General features: G+C 37.6%; 1 protein-coding gene across 1 annotated transcript in view; it reads right to left on the bottom strand.

The window, feature by feature from the left end:
• Nucleotides 1-380: 380 nt before the first annotated feature.
• The window catches only part of LOC136884915 (uncharacterized), a 105,014-nt gene continuing 86,363 nt past the window's right edge, over nucleotides 381-19,031 (bottom strand). The window contains exon 6 of the mRNA XM_068230136.1: nucleotides 381-500. Coding sequence (XP_068086237.1) covers nucleotides 485-500 — 16 coding nt within the window. The 3' untranslated portion in view covers nucleotides 381-484. The remainder of the gene's footprint in view (nucleotides 501-19,031) is intronic.

Below are 19,031 nucleotides of genomic sequence, written 5' to 3'. Positions count from 1 at the left end.
GTGAAGTTTGTAACAGAGCTCGATCTGTATTTAAACATAACAGTACGGCAGTCTTCACACCACAAGAAATTGCAGACACATTCAAAAGGAAATTTAAAAGTAACTTTGCCCCTCCTGAGGAAGAGAACAGTGCTATATTCAAGGACAACATATACCCCTCTCTTACCTCTAGCCAACCTGTATTTCTCAAGAAATGAAATCAAGGAGAGGGTTCTGGAAACAAGACCACATGCCGCGACTGGGCTGGACTGAGTGCCAGCAAGAATTCTCATGAAAAACAGTGATGATATTGTACAATTCCAAGCGGATTTGGATGGTACAGCTCAGTGGTGTGAGGTAAATAAATAAAATAAATATATATATATATATATATTAAGAAGTGTAAACATATAAGACTAAACAGAGTTGAACAGCCACTCCAGAACCAACCTACTCTATGTGGAATCCAACTGCCGACTTCTAACTGTATCTAACTGCTCGGTATTCACATTACGGACAATCTGAAATGGAATAAACACGTGAAGGAAGTGAGGTATAAGGCATACAGTGCGCTAGGAAGAAATAAAATAATAAACTTCATTTTTATCTGTACTGAAATGAGATTACAAAGCTTTTAAATGTTTCAGGGTCCATCTTATTCAATACTGTAAAAATTTGATGTGTAGTAGTAATTACAACATATCATGTTTATTAAGAACTAGTTTCGATGCTATACTGCGTCATCATCAGCTGAACAGAGGCATTGGAAAACTGGCAATCATATAAATATTATCAACATCAACCTTATCACAAATTAAAATCTTATAATATAACAATTAAAATTAATATATTTTAAAGATATAGTGTTTGTCCTTCCTTTCTCAACAAGTCAAAGACTTGCGTGTCTGTTGTACCAAATTGTTAAAATCATATGCAATATAATTATTGTAATTTTAAGGTGAATTCATATTAAAATTCACACACAAAGTTATTAAAATAGTTGCATTCACAAAACTCTTTGTTCTTAATTAAATACATGAGAACAGATTCCATAAATTTATACAGTGTCATTTTCAACAGTATTGTTCAGTGAAGCGAGCCTGATGAGGTGGGAATGTAAATAAAGTTCTTAAGCTATTAACAGGATCTACGTTTCCCAGTTCATATTCTGACCTGTGATTAATAAGAAATGTAATAGTTATAATGTCACAGAGGGAAGCAAGATATAAGACCGTGCCCGATACCGTAAATGTTTATATGACTCACCTCAGAAGGTCGTTGACCGAGCGAAGCGTAATGAAGTACCATGAGCAGTGATATGATTGAGTTTAAGTGCCCACGGTGGGTTGGTTCAGGAGAGATGGAATAAGGGTAAGTGGGAGGAGAGACTGAGGACTGGCAGCATGACGGGGATCTGGGGGGGGCGTAGTGGAAAAAGGTGATAACGAGCGGAACTATTACGCGTAGCATGATAAAAACGAACTATTGACTGGAACCTGTACATTTTTTAAAAATGCATTAAGAAAATCAAGTAGAACTTTTGATTTTTCGGAAATCTCATTTGAGTTAAGGTTTGGATTGAAGTTTTGATCTAAGTCTATATAGCAACATTCTGTAACATCAAGCAAACTTTCCATACCTAAACCTCCAGAATCTCAATGTCTAGCTCTATAGTTGTGAATTTATGCTTTAGTTCATGTATCTGCTGGCGTACAGCAGAAAACTTGTTATACTTTACGGCATTAACATGTTCTGTATATCTGATTTTGAAGTTGCGTCCTGTTTGACCCAGATATGTGAAACCACAATCATTACATCGATACCTATATACACCCAATTTGGAATAAGGATTGGATCTATTGATTGAGGTTGAATTATACAATTCTTCAGTATTAATATTATCGTTACAAAATGAAACCTTAATATTATGTTTTTTGAAAACATTAGTAAACCTGTATATATCTTTATTAAAAGTACATGTTGCAAAAGCCTTTTGACTAGGTTTATCTTTAAGTAACTTGGTTCGTGAGTGATACTTAACCTTGTTGATTATATGTTTGATGAAGTCTTCTTTAAAGCCATTAGCCTTAAATATTGAATGGATGATATCCAACTTCTTGTTCAAATTAGCCTTTGTCATGAGGATCCTAAAAGCTCGTTCTACCAGGCTATTATATGTGGCATTTTTATATTCTGTGGGTGCTCCGAATCCTGCCTTATGGTAACAGCTGTTTGTGTAGGCTTTCTAAACATACTGTATGTAAAAGTGGAAATGAGTCTGTTAATTGTTACGTCCAAAAAATTTATTGACTTATTCTTTTCTGATTTCAAAGTCAACTTCATATGTGGGTCTATACTATTGAGACTATCGAGAGTAACATGATTGTTAGTTGAATGTGGAGAATTTGTCGCAGAGGTCAACAAAATTATTTATGTAGGCCTTATTATTGAATTTAAAAAGTTTGTATAGGAAACGGTGCAAAAATCTGGAAACATTATATGTGACCAAGCTCGATAGCTGCAGTTGCTTTAAGTGCGGCCGGTATCCAGTATTCGGGAGATAGTAGGTTCGAACCCATCTGTCAGCAGCCCAATGGTTTTCCGTGGTTTCCCATTTTCACACCAGGCAAATGCTGGGGCTGTACCTTAAGGCTACGGCCGCTTCCTTCCCACTCCTAGCCCCTCCCTATCCCATCGTCGCCATAAGACCTAACTGTGTCGGTGCGACGTAAAGCAACTAGCAAAAAAAAAAAAATTATATGTGGGGCTATTTCTACAATTTATAAGGGGGCGCACTGGTATCTCTTGCTTATGTATTTTTGGTAGAGCTGTGGCAGTGGGTAACTTAGGGTTCATTATAGTAAGTTTTTGTTGTTCATGTTCTTGTAAAAGATAGACTTTTATAACAGGTTCTTAAGGTCTCGTTGGATTTTTAACGTGAGATCTTTTTCTGCTATATTATAAGTTTCGGCGGAAAAGAAACCTTCGGTTTTACTAATATATTCTTTTTTATTTAGTTCTGCCATTGCGGGACCTTTGTGTGCTTTTGTGATTCTTATGTTATTACATTGCCTGCTGCCATATCTTGATGGATACAGTACTTTTGTATCCATCTCTTGGCACAGGCCAGAGTAAAGTGTAGCTTCCACCGAAGTCCCAGTCTCATCCATGGCTGTGACAATATGGAAGCTGCTGGGGTATGGGTGGTGCTGAGTAATGACATTCAGAGCACGACTAGTGCATCTGAGTGTTACGAAAGGTGTTGCTCATAGGGTCAGTCATGCTGCAATAGCACTTTCTGACCCAGTGAGGAAAGCAATGGCAAACTACCTCACTCCTCGTCTTGCCTAGTACGCCTCATTTTGGTGCTGCCATTGGTTTTTGCGGTTTCCTTATAACCGTATAACCTTTGGTGGTGCTATTTGAGGATCCAACCAGCCTCTGGGCTGATGACCTAAGAGACAGACATGTTATTACAACTCAGACGACTAGAGAAACTATTTTAAATTTTAGCATATAGTGACTTAGTACATTTTATCCATTGTATAATCAGTTTTCATAGAGACTGTTCTGTACAATGCGAGACATGGGCGACTCGTGGACTTGAATGATTATTGCTGCTAAAACGTGCGCTGGTGGATCCCGCTGCTGAGGAATGTGAAAACTTGACTTGCAGCTACCAGTCTCATTATTTCGAAGTAATAATAATAATAATAATAATAATAATAATAATAATAATAATAATAATAATAATAATAATAATCATATGGCCTCAGCTACCGTGTGCAGACATTTCAATTTGACGCCATCTGGCTGTCTGCTCGTCAATTTCGACGTTCCGTTTTACTCTAGGCCACCACTAGATGGCAGACCGAGTAAACCGAAACTCTCTTGGGCGTCTATGGCTGAGATTTTTAATGAATTTTGTCGGGTAAACACCAAATGTGTCACCAGAGATCTTTTACATGCCGACATCGTACGATATGGAGTGTCGAATGGACTTTTTTCCGCCCTTCAAAAATCCGACTACCTCTGCCGGGTTTGAACCCACTATCTTGGGATCCGGAGGCCGACACTCTACCGCTGATCCACAGAGGCAGCTATTTCGAAGTAAAATACTTTTGCCATCCACCGGCAGCCCACATAACTACTTTGTTGGACAAGTTGCATGTGCCTCGTGATGCACACCAGTGAAATACAGTACGAGACATCGGTGACTTGTGATGCACTCAACCTTAATGTCAACAGTGCAATAATAGCAGTGAATGTGTTAAATAAGTTTTCTAAAACTCCTAGCAATCATATCAGCAATATTATGCAGTGTTGGATGACATGATTGTAGCCTCTTAAGATTTAAAAGTGGCAGGTCCCTATATATGGGCACATCTGGATTCCTGGAAGACTTATGGAATTCTCTAAGTGCAGTAGATCTGTGCAAATTAGGTTGGCAGTGTAAGCCAGTAAACTGGAGTAAATTTGATTATGTCAGATATTATGCGAAAGGTGGTGTTTAGTTGGGTGTCAATAAGCCTTGTATGATGACTGATCATCCAATCAGATTCACATTACTCAGCATTTGAGTAATATTTGCAGGGTGGTTGCTAAAGATCTCCTGATAGCTCTGCATAATTTATGGAGAATGTTGTTATGACTCTTGAATTTCTTAGCCAAGTTCAAGAACCATTGCTTGTGTTGACGGACAGTGTTTGGTCCAAGATGACACCCAGATATTTTGCAATCCAATTATGATGAAGAACTCTGCAAACTGACATTCAGTCTCATGTTCAACAAATTATTATCAGATGAAAGCAAGACTCCTCTGTTTTGTCCACTCTGGGTTGGAGATGCCAGATTCTGAATGAAATCCCCAGAATAGCCAAATCTTTGGTCAGGTTCTGTTCTGTCTCTTCCAGTTTCTTGTTTTGTACGGCTAGAGCCAGATCATTGGCATAGCAAATTTTCTGGGCAGTGTGCCAGAAAGATCAGATATGTGAACGTTGTGCAGTACTGGTGAAAGAACTGATCTTTGGGATAATCCATTATGAACCATTCTCTCCTTGCTTCCAAAATTATCTGGAACTTCTAATCACTCAGTCCAGTTTGCCCCTGAAACACATTTTCCAGCGTATTTCTTTCACTTTTCCCCAGCAGTTCTGGGTGCTTTAGAAAGCTTTTGCTTTGCTACGTTCTGTAGCTCTAGTGTCTCTTAGTGAGGCTTCTAATTACTGTCAAGACCAGTCATGAAGTTCCAATTATTGTAAAGTAAGATTTGATATACACCAAGTCATTCAGTTCAATATAATCTACCGGGCGAGTTGGCCATGCGCTTAAAGGCGCGCGGCTGTGAGCTTGCATCCGGGAGATAGTAGGTTCGAATCCCACTATCGGCAGCCCTGAAGATGGTTTTCCGTGGTTTCACATTTTCACACCAAGCAAATGCTGGGGCTGTACCTTAATTAAGGCCACGGCCGCTTCCTTCCAACTCCTAGGCCTTTCCTATCCCATCACCGCCATAAGACCTATCTGTGTCGGTGCGACGTAAAGCCCCTAGCAAAAAAACAATATAATCTTTTACAATTCCCTTGACTTCAGGTACACCAAATGCATCATCCTCTAAGGTGCCAACAGATCATTTAATTTCTTCAATATAGTGACTAATATTCAGGCACCCCTAGGCAAATTCCGCAGTTAGTGAAGGCAGAGTTTGAAGAAAGATGAACATTGTAATTTTCTGCCCGAAAGCTTGCATTTTTAATAGAGCTTTCAGGGATATTTTCTCCACAGACAAGATAAGTGTGTCCATTTTTGAAAATTCCATTGTGAATTGTTCTGCTACTCAATGTACTTCTTAGCACAGATATCAGATAACTACTTAATATAATTTGCCCACAAGTTTTGCAAGAAGAGCAATATCAGTGGATGGAAGGATTAGCAGTTACCTTGCACTTTTTTGCTTCCGGTGAGTCCTTGACCAGTTTAGTAGTATAATTTTCAGGTAACTAGACAGAGAATAGATTCATCATCTGACAATCAGAAAAGCGATTAGTGATGAATTTAAAATATGCAGGTATTAGCATATATTTACACTTTTTCGAATGTTACAACTATGAATTCAGTTGCCAAATGCTTCTGAAAATCCTTCACTTTTCTGATGTTGGATTGAAGTGTGTGGAGGTGCTACAAGAGGTATTTCAGCAGATGTTGAGGTCTATCTGGATGCAGGAAGGCCATTTATTTGCGCACTATTGTATCCATAGGCTGTGTACACTGAGTGCGATAAAGAACGCATGAATTCCAAGTTGTGTATATCTTGGGAATGTGTAGTGTCAGATGTGCCAGTATACGCATATCATCACAACAAAATTTCTCTTCTAAATTGTGGGAAAATTACTGATTGGACTCGCAGTTTGTTTTGCTTAGTTGTACTTGTTACAGAGTTATCCGTGGTAGTTAGAGGTGAAAGAAGGTGCTGGGATGAATAGGTCTCAATCTACGAAATTAAAGTTAATTTTAAAATTTAACAAGGTTATATTTTTCTTTTCAAGATCAAGAAATAACAAATATAACAGGTACTCAGTAGCCTAACAACAAATCGAGAATGTACAATTACAGTGTTACAGGATTTGGGCTCCGAGAGCCAGACACACAATTCTTTAGCAGTAAGCCCAACTTCACCCAAATACAAGATTCGACAATGGGGCAGAAAACCCCAATCATGCCCAGGAGCACTTGCTCCCAATTCCCTAATAAAGCCTCCTCGAGGCACACAAAATCAACTTTTAAGAAAGAGCAAACCCGCTCTCAAAATTCAAGCCTATCAAAGGCCACACCGAACTCCACCTTTAAGCTATCCTCCAATTACAATAACACAGGGGTAAAAATACCCAACCTACTGAGGCCTATTCAGTGAAGAAACAGGACAATTACATGGCCTCCAAAAATACCAACTTGAGAGGAGGCGAAACTGCACTCCTAATACATTTTGTTTAAAACCTACTTGGCACTAGGCCGTTAATGCAAGGGCTAATCCCCATCCTAAAGAGGTGACTTATATGAGAAAACGATTTACATTACATTAGAAGGGAAGAAACGGTTGTGAAAATAAGTTCACCTCAAAGCAATATGAGTGGGAGCTCGAGAGGGTTAAGCACTCTCTATCCCAATATGTAGTTTAAAAAGATAGAATTTTTTCCAAGAGCCTATTACATTTTAGAGGAAAATTACATGGTAAAAGGTTTTGAACCCGCCCCGAGGGTTAAACTGCTGAGCTGGCAAGAAAATAAGTTATAAAATGGCCATTACCTGGTGGTTGAACTGCTGCCCGAAGAAGGAGGCGCTTCCCGCCCCCTGCTACATAATTTACACAATGATAGGTGTTACTGAAGTGGCGCAGAGACCCGAAAATCGGCAGTTTATATACCCTCGCGGAACATTCGAGACCTTTCATGAATGAGAACACCCGCCCACAAGCTTTTTATTGGACGACCAAAAGATTACATGTCAGAATTGAAGAAGAAAACCCAGATTGGTGGAAAATTAATTACAGAAATTTATGATTGGCCAGTTTCAAAACTGGCAGAAAGAAAGGGTTAACGTTGCCTACTTCAACACAAGCTGAAAGAAATTTAATAAGGAACAAACTTATAGATACTAAATTTCTCCAAAAACACAGTTCTTTCACTTCGCACTAGGGTGCATAATTGTAGTCCTTCAGTAGTGCCATCTAGAAGAGAATGTTCACACTTCTTGCTACAGACAAAACAAAAATACATCGAAAACGACACAGTTCAGAACACTTCAAAATTTACAAGTAGGGACATCTTCTGAGGAACTTGAGAATTAACACTGTAGTTAAAGTTCAGGTTTCCTCCAGTAGAGGAGTTTCAACTGGCGCAATGTTTGAATTAGCGGAGCGGAGGTGTACCGCCCGGTACAGTACTGACTTGTAATTAAACCCTGAAAGGGATTGTCAGAAAAAGACACACAAGGGGAGCATGCCGCTCTGTTCGGCACTTGTTACACTGTACTGACTAGTGAGTGTTCATGCTGCTCTCTTAGACGTTGGGGATTACGTTTGAAGCAACATCCCTCTAGGGTTTTAGGTCCTTATATTCATTCGAGTATGATGAATATGTGTAGCAGTTACCTTGCACTTTTATGCTTCCAGCGAGTCCTAGAGTGCATTGCGGTACCTTTTCAAGGTAACTAAAGAGAGTGGATTCATTCTCTGACCAACCAGACAAGCATTCAGCCATGAAGCATTCAAGCATGAATTCAGTCAGAATATTCTTCCCAAAAACCTTCACTTTCCTGACATTTGTTTGAAGTCAGAAAATACAGTTGTATTTTGATATTTTTTCTCTTTTAGAAACATTAAGGGGGGAGACCTAGCTCAACACAGAAAAAAACAGGCCAATATTCATTCAATTGTTAAATATGCTACAAACGTTGTTGAAAAATTCTGCACGTATCCCAGTATTGGCATGCTTCCTAGCAATCAGAAGCAACTGCAATAATTTCAAAATTCCAATTATAACATCTTAAAATAAAATTTCCCACCTTTTTAACAAAATATCACAGTTTCCTTCATAACTCTCGTACTGTTTTACGGATAATAACGATTTTTTCAGGGTTTCCTCCCATACTGTTGTACTACAATCTGTACCTCATTCAGGTCAATGGGATTTATATTAGATTTTATATAAAATATTTATTTTTAGTATTTTCAGGTGCGCGGAATAAAAACTCGACAAAAATATCTAAATCACAATCTATGTTAGTGATTGAGGTTCATTTTGTAGGTGGGGGTTTGATATACACTTTAAAAAAGAAAAGTACGAAAATTCTTATAAACTTGGAACTTATAAGGGAAACAGTGATATTTTGTTAAAAAGGCGGGAAATTTAATTTAAGATGTTATAATTAGAATTTTGACATTATTGCAGTTGCTTCTGATTGCTAGGAAGCATGCCAATACTGGGATATGTGCAGAATTTTTCAACAACGTTTGTAGCATATTTAACAATCGAATGAATATTGGCCTGTTTTTTCCCGTGTTGAGATAGGTCTCCCCCCTTAAGTAAATTCCATGTACCACTTACACTTTGTTTCCACACAGATCCACTTGTGACCACAGTTTCTATTATTTCTTCTCTTCTTGCTAACAACACTGCCCTGCTGAAATGGAAGAAGCACCTGCTTCCTGTAAGTGTGACATTTAGAAACAGAATATGGAGCATTGCTTCATCAAACATCACCACATTGACATGAATTTGCTCGTCCATCCTTCTGCTGCCCATTTTACATGCTTGGCATATGGATTATATCGAATAGCAGAATTTTCAAAAGTGTATAACTTATGTCGCCTGTGAAGAAAGCATGTTGATCTGCTCCACTGAAATTTTAGTCAGTTTTCTTCTTATTTCAGTCTGGAGAATGTTGGAGTATTGGATTTGGATACTGGAGAAAGAGCGTGGCCTGGAGATAGGCCATAGAGTTGTAAAGAATGCAATAGTATGTTTACTACAGAAAGTAATCTACGAGCTCACATGGTAACTCACTGTATACAAAGGTGTTACTTTTGGCACACTATTCACAGAATAGTGATGTAGTTAAGTTAGCTCTGAATGGAGCATGTGAATTAACCTTTCCAACAATCAAGTTTGCTAAATAATGCTGAAGGCTATCTGTTGTTTTGTCAGCGGAGTTCCATGTATAAGAATTTCCAAGATTTCATACATTCTGGACTGCGTTACTTTGAATAGATGGTAGCCCTCAAAGTTATGTAATGTTACAGCAGCTCTAGCTGTGCTTGGCAGAAATCTGATGGTAACCACTTTCGACCATAGTGAGATCAGAATGCTTCCACAACTCGTTAACTTTTGCCCGCACAGTGAATCTCTTCGCAATGCCCGTCACCTAATCATCCATCATATACTAGCCAACTTGTTACAAAGCAGAGTATATACACCGCGTGAGAAACTTTCTGGGATCTCAATACAAGAGATGATTAAACAAATTGGCATCGTAGCCATTAAGGCTGACTCAAAACTGCCTATATACTAAATCCATCTGTGAGGTTCGAACTGAATTCAGACCAGCCATAGGATGTTGATTATGACAAGAAAACTATATGTTAACCCACGGTGACATACTGTAAAAAACAAATACATACTTGAACATATTGAGGCGATTGGATTGATGGTGCATGCTCGTGAAATGATTCCAAGCTTTGTTGTTGAGACCCACATAATGCTGAATTGTTCATCTGCGACAGAGTTGAGTGGCTCATGTTTGAGGCTTTGGGTTTCTGACCCCAACTTGCCAAGTTCGAACCTGGTTCAGCCCAGTGGTATTTGAAAGTGTTCCAATACGCAAGCCTCGTGTTGTTACAATTATTGCCACATAAAATAACTTCTGAAAAACTAAATTCTGGCACCTCAGTGTGTCTAAAAACCATAGAAAGTAGCTAGTGGGACATTTAAACAAATAGTATTAGTGTATTTGTTCATCTACAAGGTGGGAGCAAATATGAATATTCGTATCCTCTAAGCTCAAATTACAGTACTTAATCGTAATGCTCAATTTTTAAATATATTTTCTTTTAAATAATATATTGATCTTACTACTGGAATTTTGATTGAGTTCTGCTCCTTTGAAATTGTAGTTGGTCTTCTTCTTATTTCAGTGTGGAGAGTGATGCAGTTGGCGATGTGGACTCTGGAGAAATGGCCCAATCTTTCGATAGCCCGTACAACTGTAAAGAATGTAATAGTATGTTTACTACACGAGGTAATCTCCGAGGTCACATGTTAAATCACACTACAGAACGGCGTTTCCTTTGCGATGTATGCAATATGACATTTCGTCTGAAGTATGCATTAAAACGCCACCTTTTAACACACGCCGAAGAAAGGCCTGTGTACTTTCGTAATGTTTGCAGTAGTAAATTTACCCAGGAACAAGATGTAACACACATCCAAACTCTTTCCGGGGAGAGGATCCACCTCTGTAATAAATGCAATAGAACTTTTATGTCGGGCGGTTCTCTCAAAACCCACATGATGTTTCATTCTACTGAAAGGCCTTTCCGTTGTAAGAGATGCACAAGCGCATTTCGTCTAAAGTCTACTTTACGACAGCATCAGCTAACACACTCTGGGCAGGAAGCGCAGTCCTGTAATGTTTGCAAGAGCACTTTCACCGCAAGAAATCTGGTAAACCATAAGTTACCTCACTCTGGAGAAAGTTCTCTTTTTTGTATAGAATGCTATCAATCATTTGCGCAAGATAGCCATCAAAATGTCACCGCATTAGTTTACTCCGAAATTAGGCCGTATTATTGCACAGAGTGCAATGGTACGTTTACTACTGGAAGTCATCTACAGGCTCATATGGAAACTCACTCTGCAGAAAGGCGTTACTTATGTAGTGTATGTGAAAGTACATTTAGCGTGAAGTTTAGTTTAGAACGGCACATGTTAACACATAGTAAGGTAACACCGTACTGTTGTAACGTGTGCAATAGGACGTATGTTCGGCGAAGAAGTCTACGAAGACATATGGTATCCCACTCTACACAACGGCCACACCTCCTGGGATAATGCAGTAGTATCTGGGGAAAAAACTATGAAAATGTCGAGCAGATGAATGATAGTAGTTACGCAGAATTGAAGTTGTAAACATAAGGCAACTTCGATGGAGACCTGCAGTTAGGCAGTCTGTGCATTGACGTCCAAAACAATATTTATACAGCGAAGGCACGTTGTTGTTCGCTATTGCGAAGATCGCACTTCTGTCAAGAATGCATCATACTGAGCGAATTACTCAATAGGGACGCTCCGTTGGAATGAATACAATTGTATATTTTCTTAAAGGATACGCGCATAAGACGGATGCAAATTGTTTACTTAGAAGTGTGTGTTGAAAAGAGTTGGAAGTAAAGCATACAGTAATTGTGGAACAGTCGTTTTTATTTATGCGAAATATAGGATCTTCGTACTGTTTATAATACATGTGGGAAGATTTCCATCATCAATCGCATTAAGACTTTCGTTTTCGGACCATCCTATGTGGTAATGCAAGGTGTGCTCCAAAACTTGCTGCTCCCAACAGTTGGATACCCATTCGTAAATGGGGTGACTGTTTTGATAAAATAGATGCAAATACTATACTTCTCAAAATATTTAATGTTGGGAGATTATTAATACTGAACATATATTCGATTGTCAGTTTGCATTGCATTTCAACTGATTTCTTTCACCAAAGTCATAATAATTAAACATTCATCTGCAGTGAGTGGTGTCACCAGGGTGGCTGGTTCCCTATTACTTTTTATTCTTGTTTCTTCATAAATGGTTTTAAAGAATTTGGAAATTTACCAAACATTCCCCTTGATAAATTAATCCAGTTTCTAACTTCTTATGAACGAATATTTGCGCCTGTTTGTCGTCATGAATTCCAACATCATGTTGAGTTAATGACGTCTTTCTTTACGAACTGCACTCAAGTTTATCATCTACTACTATGATTCCAAGCCATCTCTCCACATACAGCATGAAATATGGAACATTGCTGATCAACTTTTCTCCTTACTTCTAAGTCCTCCCTGCCCAAGTTTTTCACATTTTCTTCTGTCGGAATTCAACCACAATTAATAATGCCGCTTTCTTCTGAATCTTTTACAGTTTTTGTATCAAGTAATCCTGGTGAATGTCACATACAGTAAAATGATACTATAATTGAGTTCTTAGGATTTAAGCTTTGTTTTTTACATCATATAGAGAGATTTGTAATCCTTTTTTAAAATCCCATTTATGTGATTACTGCAAAGGAGGCCTTTCCTCATATTAACACCTATGTACTTAGAATGATCCCCATGAATTGCTCTCATACCTGTAACAAAGCAGTTATAGTAGTGAGGGAACTTCTCATTGTGAAGCTTGCTTTCCACCCATTTAACCATCATATCTGCTGTCAATCTCACATTTATGTCAAATTATTTTTGCAGTCACTCACTATCCTTGAAACTTATTTATTTCTTTATACAGTATAACATCAACAGCATCTTTCTGTTATTTCCGTCTTTGTTTGTATAAGGGAACTCACAAGGCCTTATGTGATGCCCCTCATAATCTTTACAGGATGAGATAATGCTTCACCTACTCTAATTCTGAGTTCTGTTTTGAGAAATTAAACACCCATTTGGTCAAATGTTTGTCTGTTCCAATAGTGCTCATTATCCTCAATCTTCCATGATCTTCCTGGGTTATACGCTCATCTTATATCTGACTTATCAATTTGACTCTAAGCCATTAATCAGCCTTAACAAATTTCCACTTGTTTAAAGCACTACCTGTCTGCAGATTGGATATTAAAGAGAACATGTGCTAACCATAAACTCTGCTAAATAAAGAAATGGCTTTTAATACTACATTATGAATTTATGTAAAATGAGAATGTGAAATACTTTCACCCAAATTTGACCTAAACACAGGCCATTCAAGCAGATGTACCAGTAAACAAAACTATTAAAAACTTACAGTTTCATCATATTAGGTGACTTAATCTATATTTAATTGACATGAGCTTTTAGATCTGAATAAGACACTTTTTGTTGATTTTTATTAATGTAAAATCTTTGAAAGGTCTTTTGTCAGTAATTATTTCAATAAGTTTAGTTCAATCTGATGCACTTCATTTGCTTGCCTTAAGCTCTTTAAATTGATGGAAATAATTCAGGGCAGGCTGCCAAAAATCTATCTTGCATCCTGTACCAAATATTGCTCTTAATTCTGCCACTGTCACATGCGTTTATAAATTGGTTAGGCATTACCTTCTTGTTTCACGAATATAGCTTGTATGATGCTTTTATTTTGATGAACAAATTGGCATCGTAGCCATTAAGGCTAGTTCATTTACATTTATAATTTATATTTCCTTCCCGTTTGATAAATACCTGTAGATAACATTAACCATTACCTTTGTATAACTCTGGAACATAGGAAGTTATATCAAGCCATAATATATGTGTTTGTTAATTGATAGGACTTCTCTCTGTTCTGTCATTTATTTTATTCCCCCTTTTTTCTGGTGTTAGCAGCCAGTGAATTTTGGTAAAAGAATTGTGGGATCAAGTTACGATTATCTTGTATGTATTGATGTAATTCGGTGACTACTGTTTATTCACTGACAGGTTTTCCATGTATTCTGATCGCGAAGTCATCATGGGCGATGTTTACTTATATAGTCTTGTATGTCTATTAAGGTGATTTCATTAAATTAAAATTATTACAAAATATCTACAGGTGTTTTACATTTATCATTTTGTTGTGTTGTTCTGCTTTTCTCAACAACCGGCGACTGTGAGGGGACAATCATTGGATAATTGAGAAAAGGGCTATGTTTACATTAGAAAGCAAAATTTATATTTTTGGGCATGTAAACTGATTTTGAACTTTTCTACTACACTTCTGTGATCTCATCATGTATTGTATCTTGAGACATACCAAATGCATTGTATTATTGATACATGACCTCAAACCTTCTACTTTAGTTTGGATGTTCACACACACTGTCTGGAACTCCCCTCCCTCTCTTTATCTTGCTCGTAAAGCACTGAACTGCAAACGCTGGACAGTCACCGGTGATACTATCATGGAAGCTGACGTTTATTTGCTTTGTGCTTGCTCTCAGAATTGGATCCGTAAACTGCCTTTCAAACCTTCTCTTCCGAGAATTTATATTTTGCGATATGAAACATGATGGTGTATGAAACTAAGACTGGTGTACTCTAAGGTTGAGTGTTCATTTATTAAAAAAGTATATCTACACGGTGAACTGAAACTGTCTTTATATTGTGACTCATAATGGCATGAGAAAAACCATGATTATGTTGACACCATGAGTAGATCTTGGAATCGTGAGTTTTCTCGCATTTTTCTGTGCCAATTCTTAGGTTTAAATGTTATTTATTGTCTTTTCTGGTCAATACTTTTAACTTTGCATATTCAATTTTCTTACCCTTTTCTGTCATAATATTGTTAAAATTTGAAGTGATTTATATTAAACAATAATGGTGAAATACATAATTTGAAAACTATTGGGTTTCTTCCCTTTAAATACATTACCTTCTGTGGCTATAACCTTTAATTTTTCAAATTGCTACCTTAGCTGCTCCTATTCCATCTTCTGAAAATAATTAGAACTGTCCTTGGACTCAATAAATATATTCTTAGGCACCAACCACTATCTTTGAATATCCCTAAGTCATCTAATTTTTCTCATTGATACCTCAATCCTCTTGAAGTCCTCCCAGTAATTTCTGGTCCCCGAACACTCTATTGTACTTTTCACTTAAGTTAACCAGTGCTGTCTCTGATGTTAACAATCCGTCTGCAGAAGCTGGCCACATCTCTTCTTTTCAGTCTTATACAACATTTCAAAATTCTCTTAAGAATATACACTTGAATTATTTCTTCACCTATTTATCTTACTCCGCAATTTGCTGCACAGTTTGGTAAGGGGGATGTAACTGATGGGTCATAAAATTGATATTTTGAAATAAATATATATATATATATATATATACTAGCATGTGCCCACGGCTTAGCCCGCGTTTAGTAATTCAACCATTAGATGCTTCTAAACTCTTTATTTAAAAGCAAATCAAAGCATTATATTTATTAACTCACATCTTTTTGACGTAAATTGCATGAAATACACTTTTTAATGCTTAAGATACCGGGTTGATGGATGGTACAGATAATATTAAGACCATGTAAAAGACCATGTTATATAATACAAAATATATTGTTTCCTTAGAGCTTCTGAATAAAGTATAATAATGTCCTTCCACTTGGAGGTAAGGTGTATACTGTATTGTGTTTGCATTTCGAACTCTTGAACAATCCACGTACAGTTGACAATTGCAAAAGCACCGTTTTCGAAGATGGAGTCCTACAACTTTAAGCGATTGTCCTATGTCAAAATTTCAGATCTCTGTGTGTCGTAGACTTGACTGGGCTTCGCATACATACACACAAACATTTCCGAATATTACGGGCTGATGGCTCCTCGTGTCGCGGGCCGAAAATGGCTTCCTACTCAATGGACTTACAATCCGGGGAATACTACTTCGCCCGCGGCATGCTCAGTTATGATGGTGGCTTCAATAATATTCGTCATCAGTTTCAGGGCCGTGTTCATTGCAGAGGGAAGGTTTCATATTCCTGAGAAGGATAATCAGTGCCACAATCGTCCACCCCAAGATGTTCGAGGGTACTCCAAGTGACTCCAAATTGTTCAAAATCTCTGTCATGTAGTTGACAGCCTCATCTGTATGACATGTCATGTCGATAGACTTTTCAATTTATAGGAAACCGAATAATTCTTGAGCTTCATGTCTTGAAGCAAGAATTGCTTTCAGACACAGCCATGCGTCTTAGGCGAAAATCTGTGGTCACCTATGACAAACATTTTAGATCTTTGTTTGCCGTGGATTTGGCTGGGCATCACACACATGAACACAGACAGATAGATAGACAGACAGACATAATGGATTGAAGGAAAATGGCTTCCTATTCCACGGACTTACAAAAGCATCCTGATTGATTTATGTATTATTCCTTGTTTATTATTATCGTCTATCGTGTGTCATATATGTTTCCTCTAAATGTATAAGTGTCCAACCCTTGTCCCCTTTCTCTACGGGGTTTGGGTATGAAGTGAGATGAATCTTCATGACGTCAACCTAATCAGATGAGTTAATGAGATGAAATGAATGACATTACATATGATAGTAAGAATGAAGAGGATGAAACCCGGCTCCGACACATAGCCCACTCCTCTCGAATAGCTCAGGACTTTACGTCCCGATCCGATGGCCGAATCACCATCAACAGCGTCATATGCCCTCACACTATATAAGACCAAAACCGGTTTCCTACACCCTGGACTTAAAATTGCTTCTTGAATATTGTGTTCTCTACCTATCTTATGTACGTCGCCTAGCGACAGCGACTCTACTGTCGGATTTCTTATTATGGACACTCGAGTTTAGGCTTTAATTACAAACTAACCAATAAGCTTATTGCATTGCGAGTTATACCAATATTTTCCTTGTTTAATTCTACATTAGCATATATAAGACACATTGTTTTCGACGTTCATTGAATATTTTTTATTTGTTTTAATAAATATTGCCCGGGTTTTTTGCTTCTTCTTTAGGAAGCGCTCACTTAGGAATATATACAGGGAAAACTACTTGTCTGATGGTAATCAAATTTTTATATGTTATAACCACATGTATTTGTGGTATAATACTCAAGTTACAATTTTTTCAACTACCCTGAAGAAAGTTCTTATCATTTTTCTAAAGCAACTCTTTTTCAGCTCAGGATAAATGAACAGCAGCAAACTTGGTCTTGTTTTGAAGCACTCAATCATGGTTATCGGAAACTACAACAACTGTAACCATACGGTGTGGTACCGAATTTATGAAGAGTAATACTGAAAGGAGGTTTTGTGTACGCCGGACCGTGCGATTAACAGCAGGCCGGGTGGGGAAATCGGGCGCACTGTTACCGCGTTCAGTAGTAATCACGTGCGCAACGAACACAGCTTTTCGTTTACTTTCAACCTTCAATTTTATTTCCTCTTATGCATTTAATCTTGGTGACAGCACATTGGCTTGTCATATCCCAATGCACGTTTTCCAATGGTTTTTCGTTCATAACTCACCAACGAAAGCGAAAATGAAAATTCCGGCTTCGAGGTGCATTCGGACCCCTTTCCATCTGCCTATGTTCAAAATTTCAGATCTGTGCGTGCTGTAGATTTTGCTGGCCATCGCGCACAGACACACAGACAAACACTTCCTTTTATAATTATATATATATATATATTGTAAATGTTTTGAGCTCATAACAAAACTAGAAGTGTTTTTTAAAATTATTTATATCTGATGTTGCGTACATATAGCCATGCTACCCTGCAAGTCATTCAATAACCTTATATCTCTTCTATTCACTGGCTGTAAAATTATTTTTTCTATGGAACATCTCCAAAGATGGGTTCTCTTTGAAATATTATGTGTAGTTTTGGCACTAGGTAGCAGTGTGTTTGGTTTTGGACATTTAGGCCTACATGAGGTTTTGGTGAACTGTGATATCTGTTCTGCATTTGTGAAGTAAATATTAATCATGCCAAGATTCAAATCCTGTTTGAGGAAACAGAAATTCTAGGGCAATGTTCATACCAGGAAGGTAATTCAGCCATCAGAACTATCAGCTCATGAACATAACCTACCAACTTCATTTACAGAACTTCGCTCTGATTTTCATGGCCAGGTCCAAGTTGAATAGAATAGAATAGATTTATTTATCATCAACAGGATATTTTCCCAATTAAAAATGATTCAATAAAACATAATATACAACAAATACACCTTAAGTAAATAACACTAATTTCCTAAAATAATAACCAAGTTCGAACTAAATCTAGAGACCTTTTTATATGCATATTTACAAAATCTTAAATAAAATTGTACCGGGCGGTACACCTCCACACCGCTAATTTAAAATGTGCGCCAGTTGAAACTCCTCTGCCGGAGGAAGTCTGAACTTTATTGTCGGTATTAATTTTCATGTTTCTCAGAAGATGTCACTACCTGGAAATTTTTGAGTTTTTGAACTGTGTCATTTTTGATGTGTTTTTGTTTTGCTTGAAGTAAGAAGTGTGAACTTTCTCTTCTAGAGGACACTACTGAAGATCAACAATAGTGCACCCTAGTGCGAAGTGAAAGAACTGTTTTTCGGAGAAAATGTAATTTCAAAAGTTTGTTCCTTGCTAAATTTCTTTCTGTTATTGTTTAAGTTGGCTGTATACCCCTCCCTTTCCCCTTGCTTGGTATTTAGCCAATCCCGAATTTCTTTTATTAATTTCTGAACCAATAGGATGTATCTTCCCCCAACTTGAATATGTTGCTGTATCCTACCCAATAAAGTTCTTGTGGGAGGGTGTTTTCATTCCCCTAACGCCTCGAACCTTCCGCG

Source organism: Anabrus simplex, chromosome 13, assembly GCF_040414725.1.
Source record: "Anabrus simplex isolate iqAnaSimp1 chromosome 13, ASM4041472v1, whole genome shotgun sequence".
NCBI classification, from domain to species: Eukaryota; Metazoa; Arthropoda; class Insecta; order Orthoptera; family Tettigoniidae; genus Anabrus; species Anabrus simplex.
This window is presented reverse-complemented; position numbering and strand designations above follow the sequence as displayed.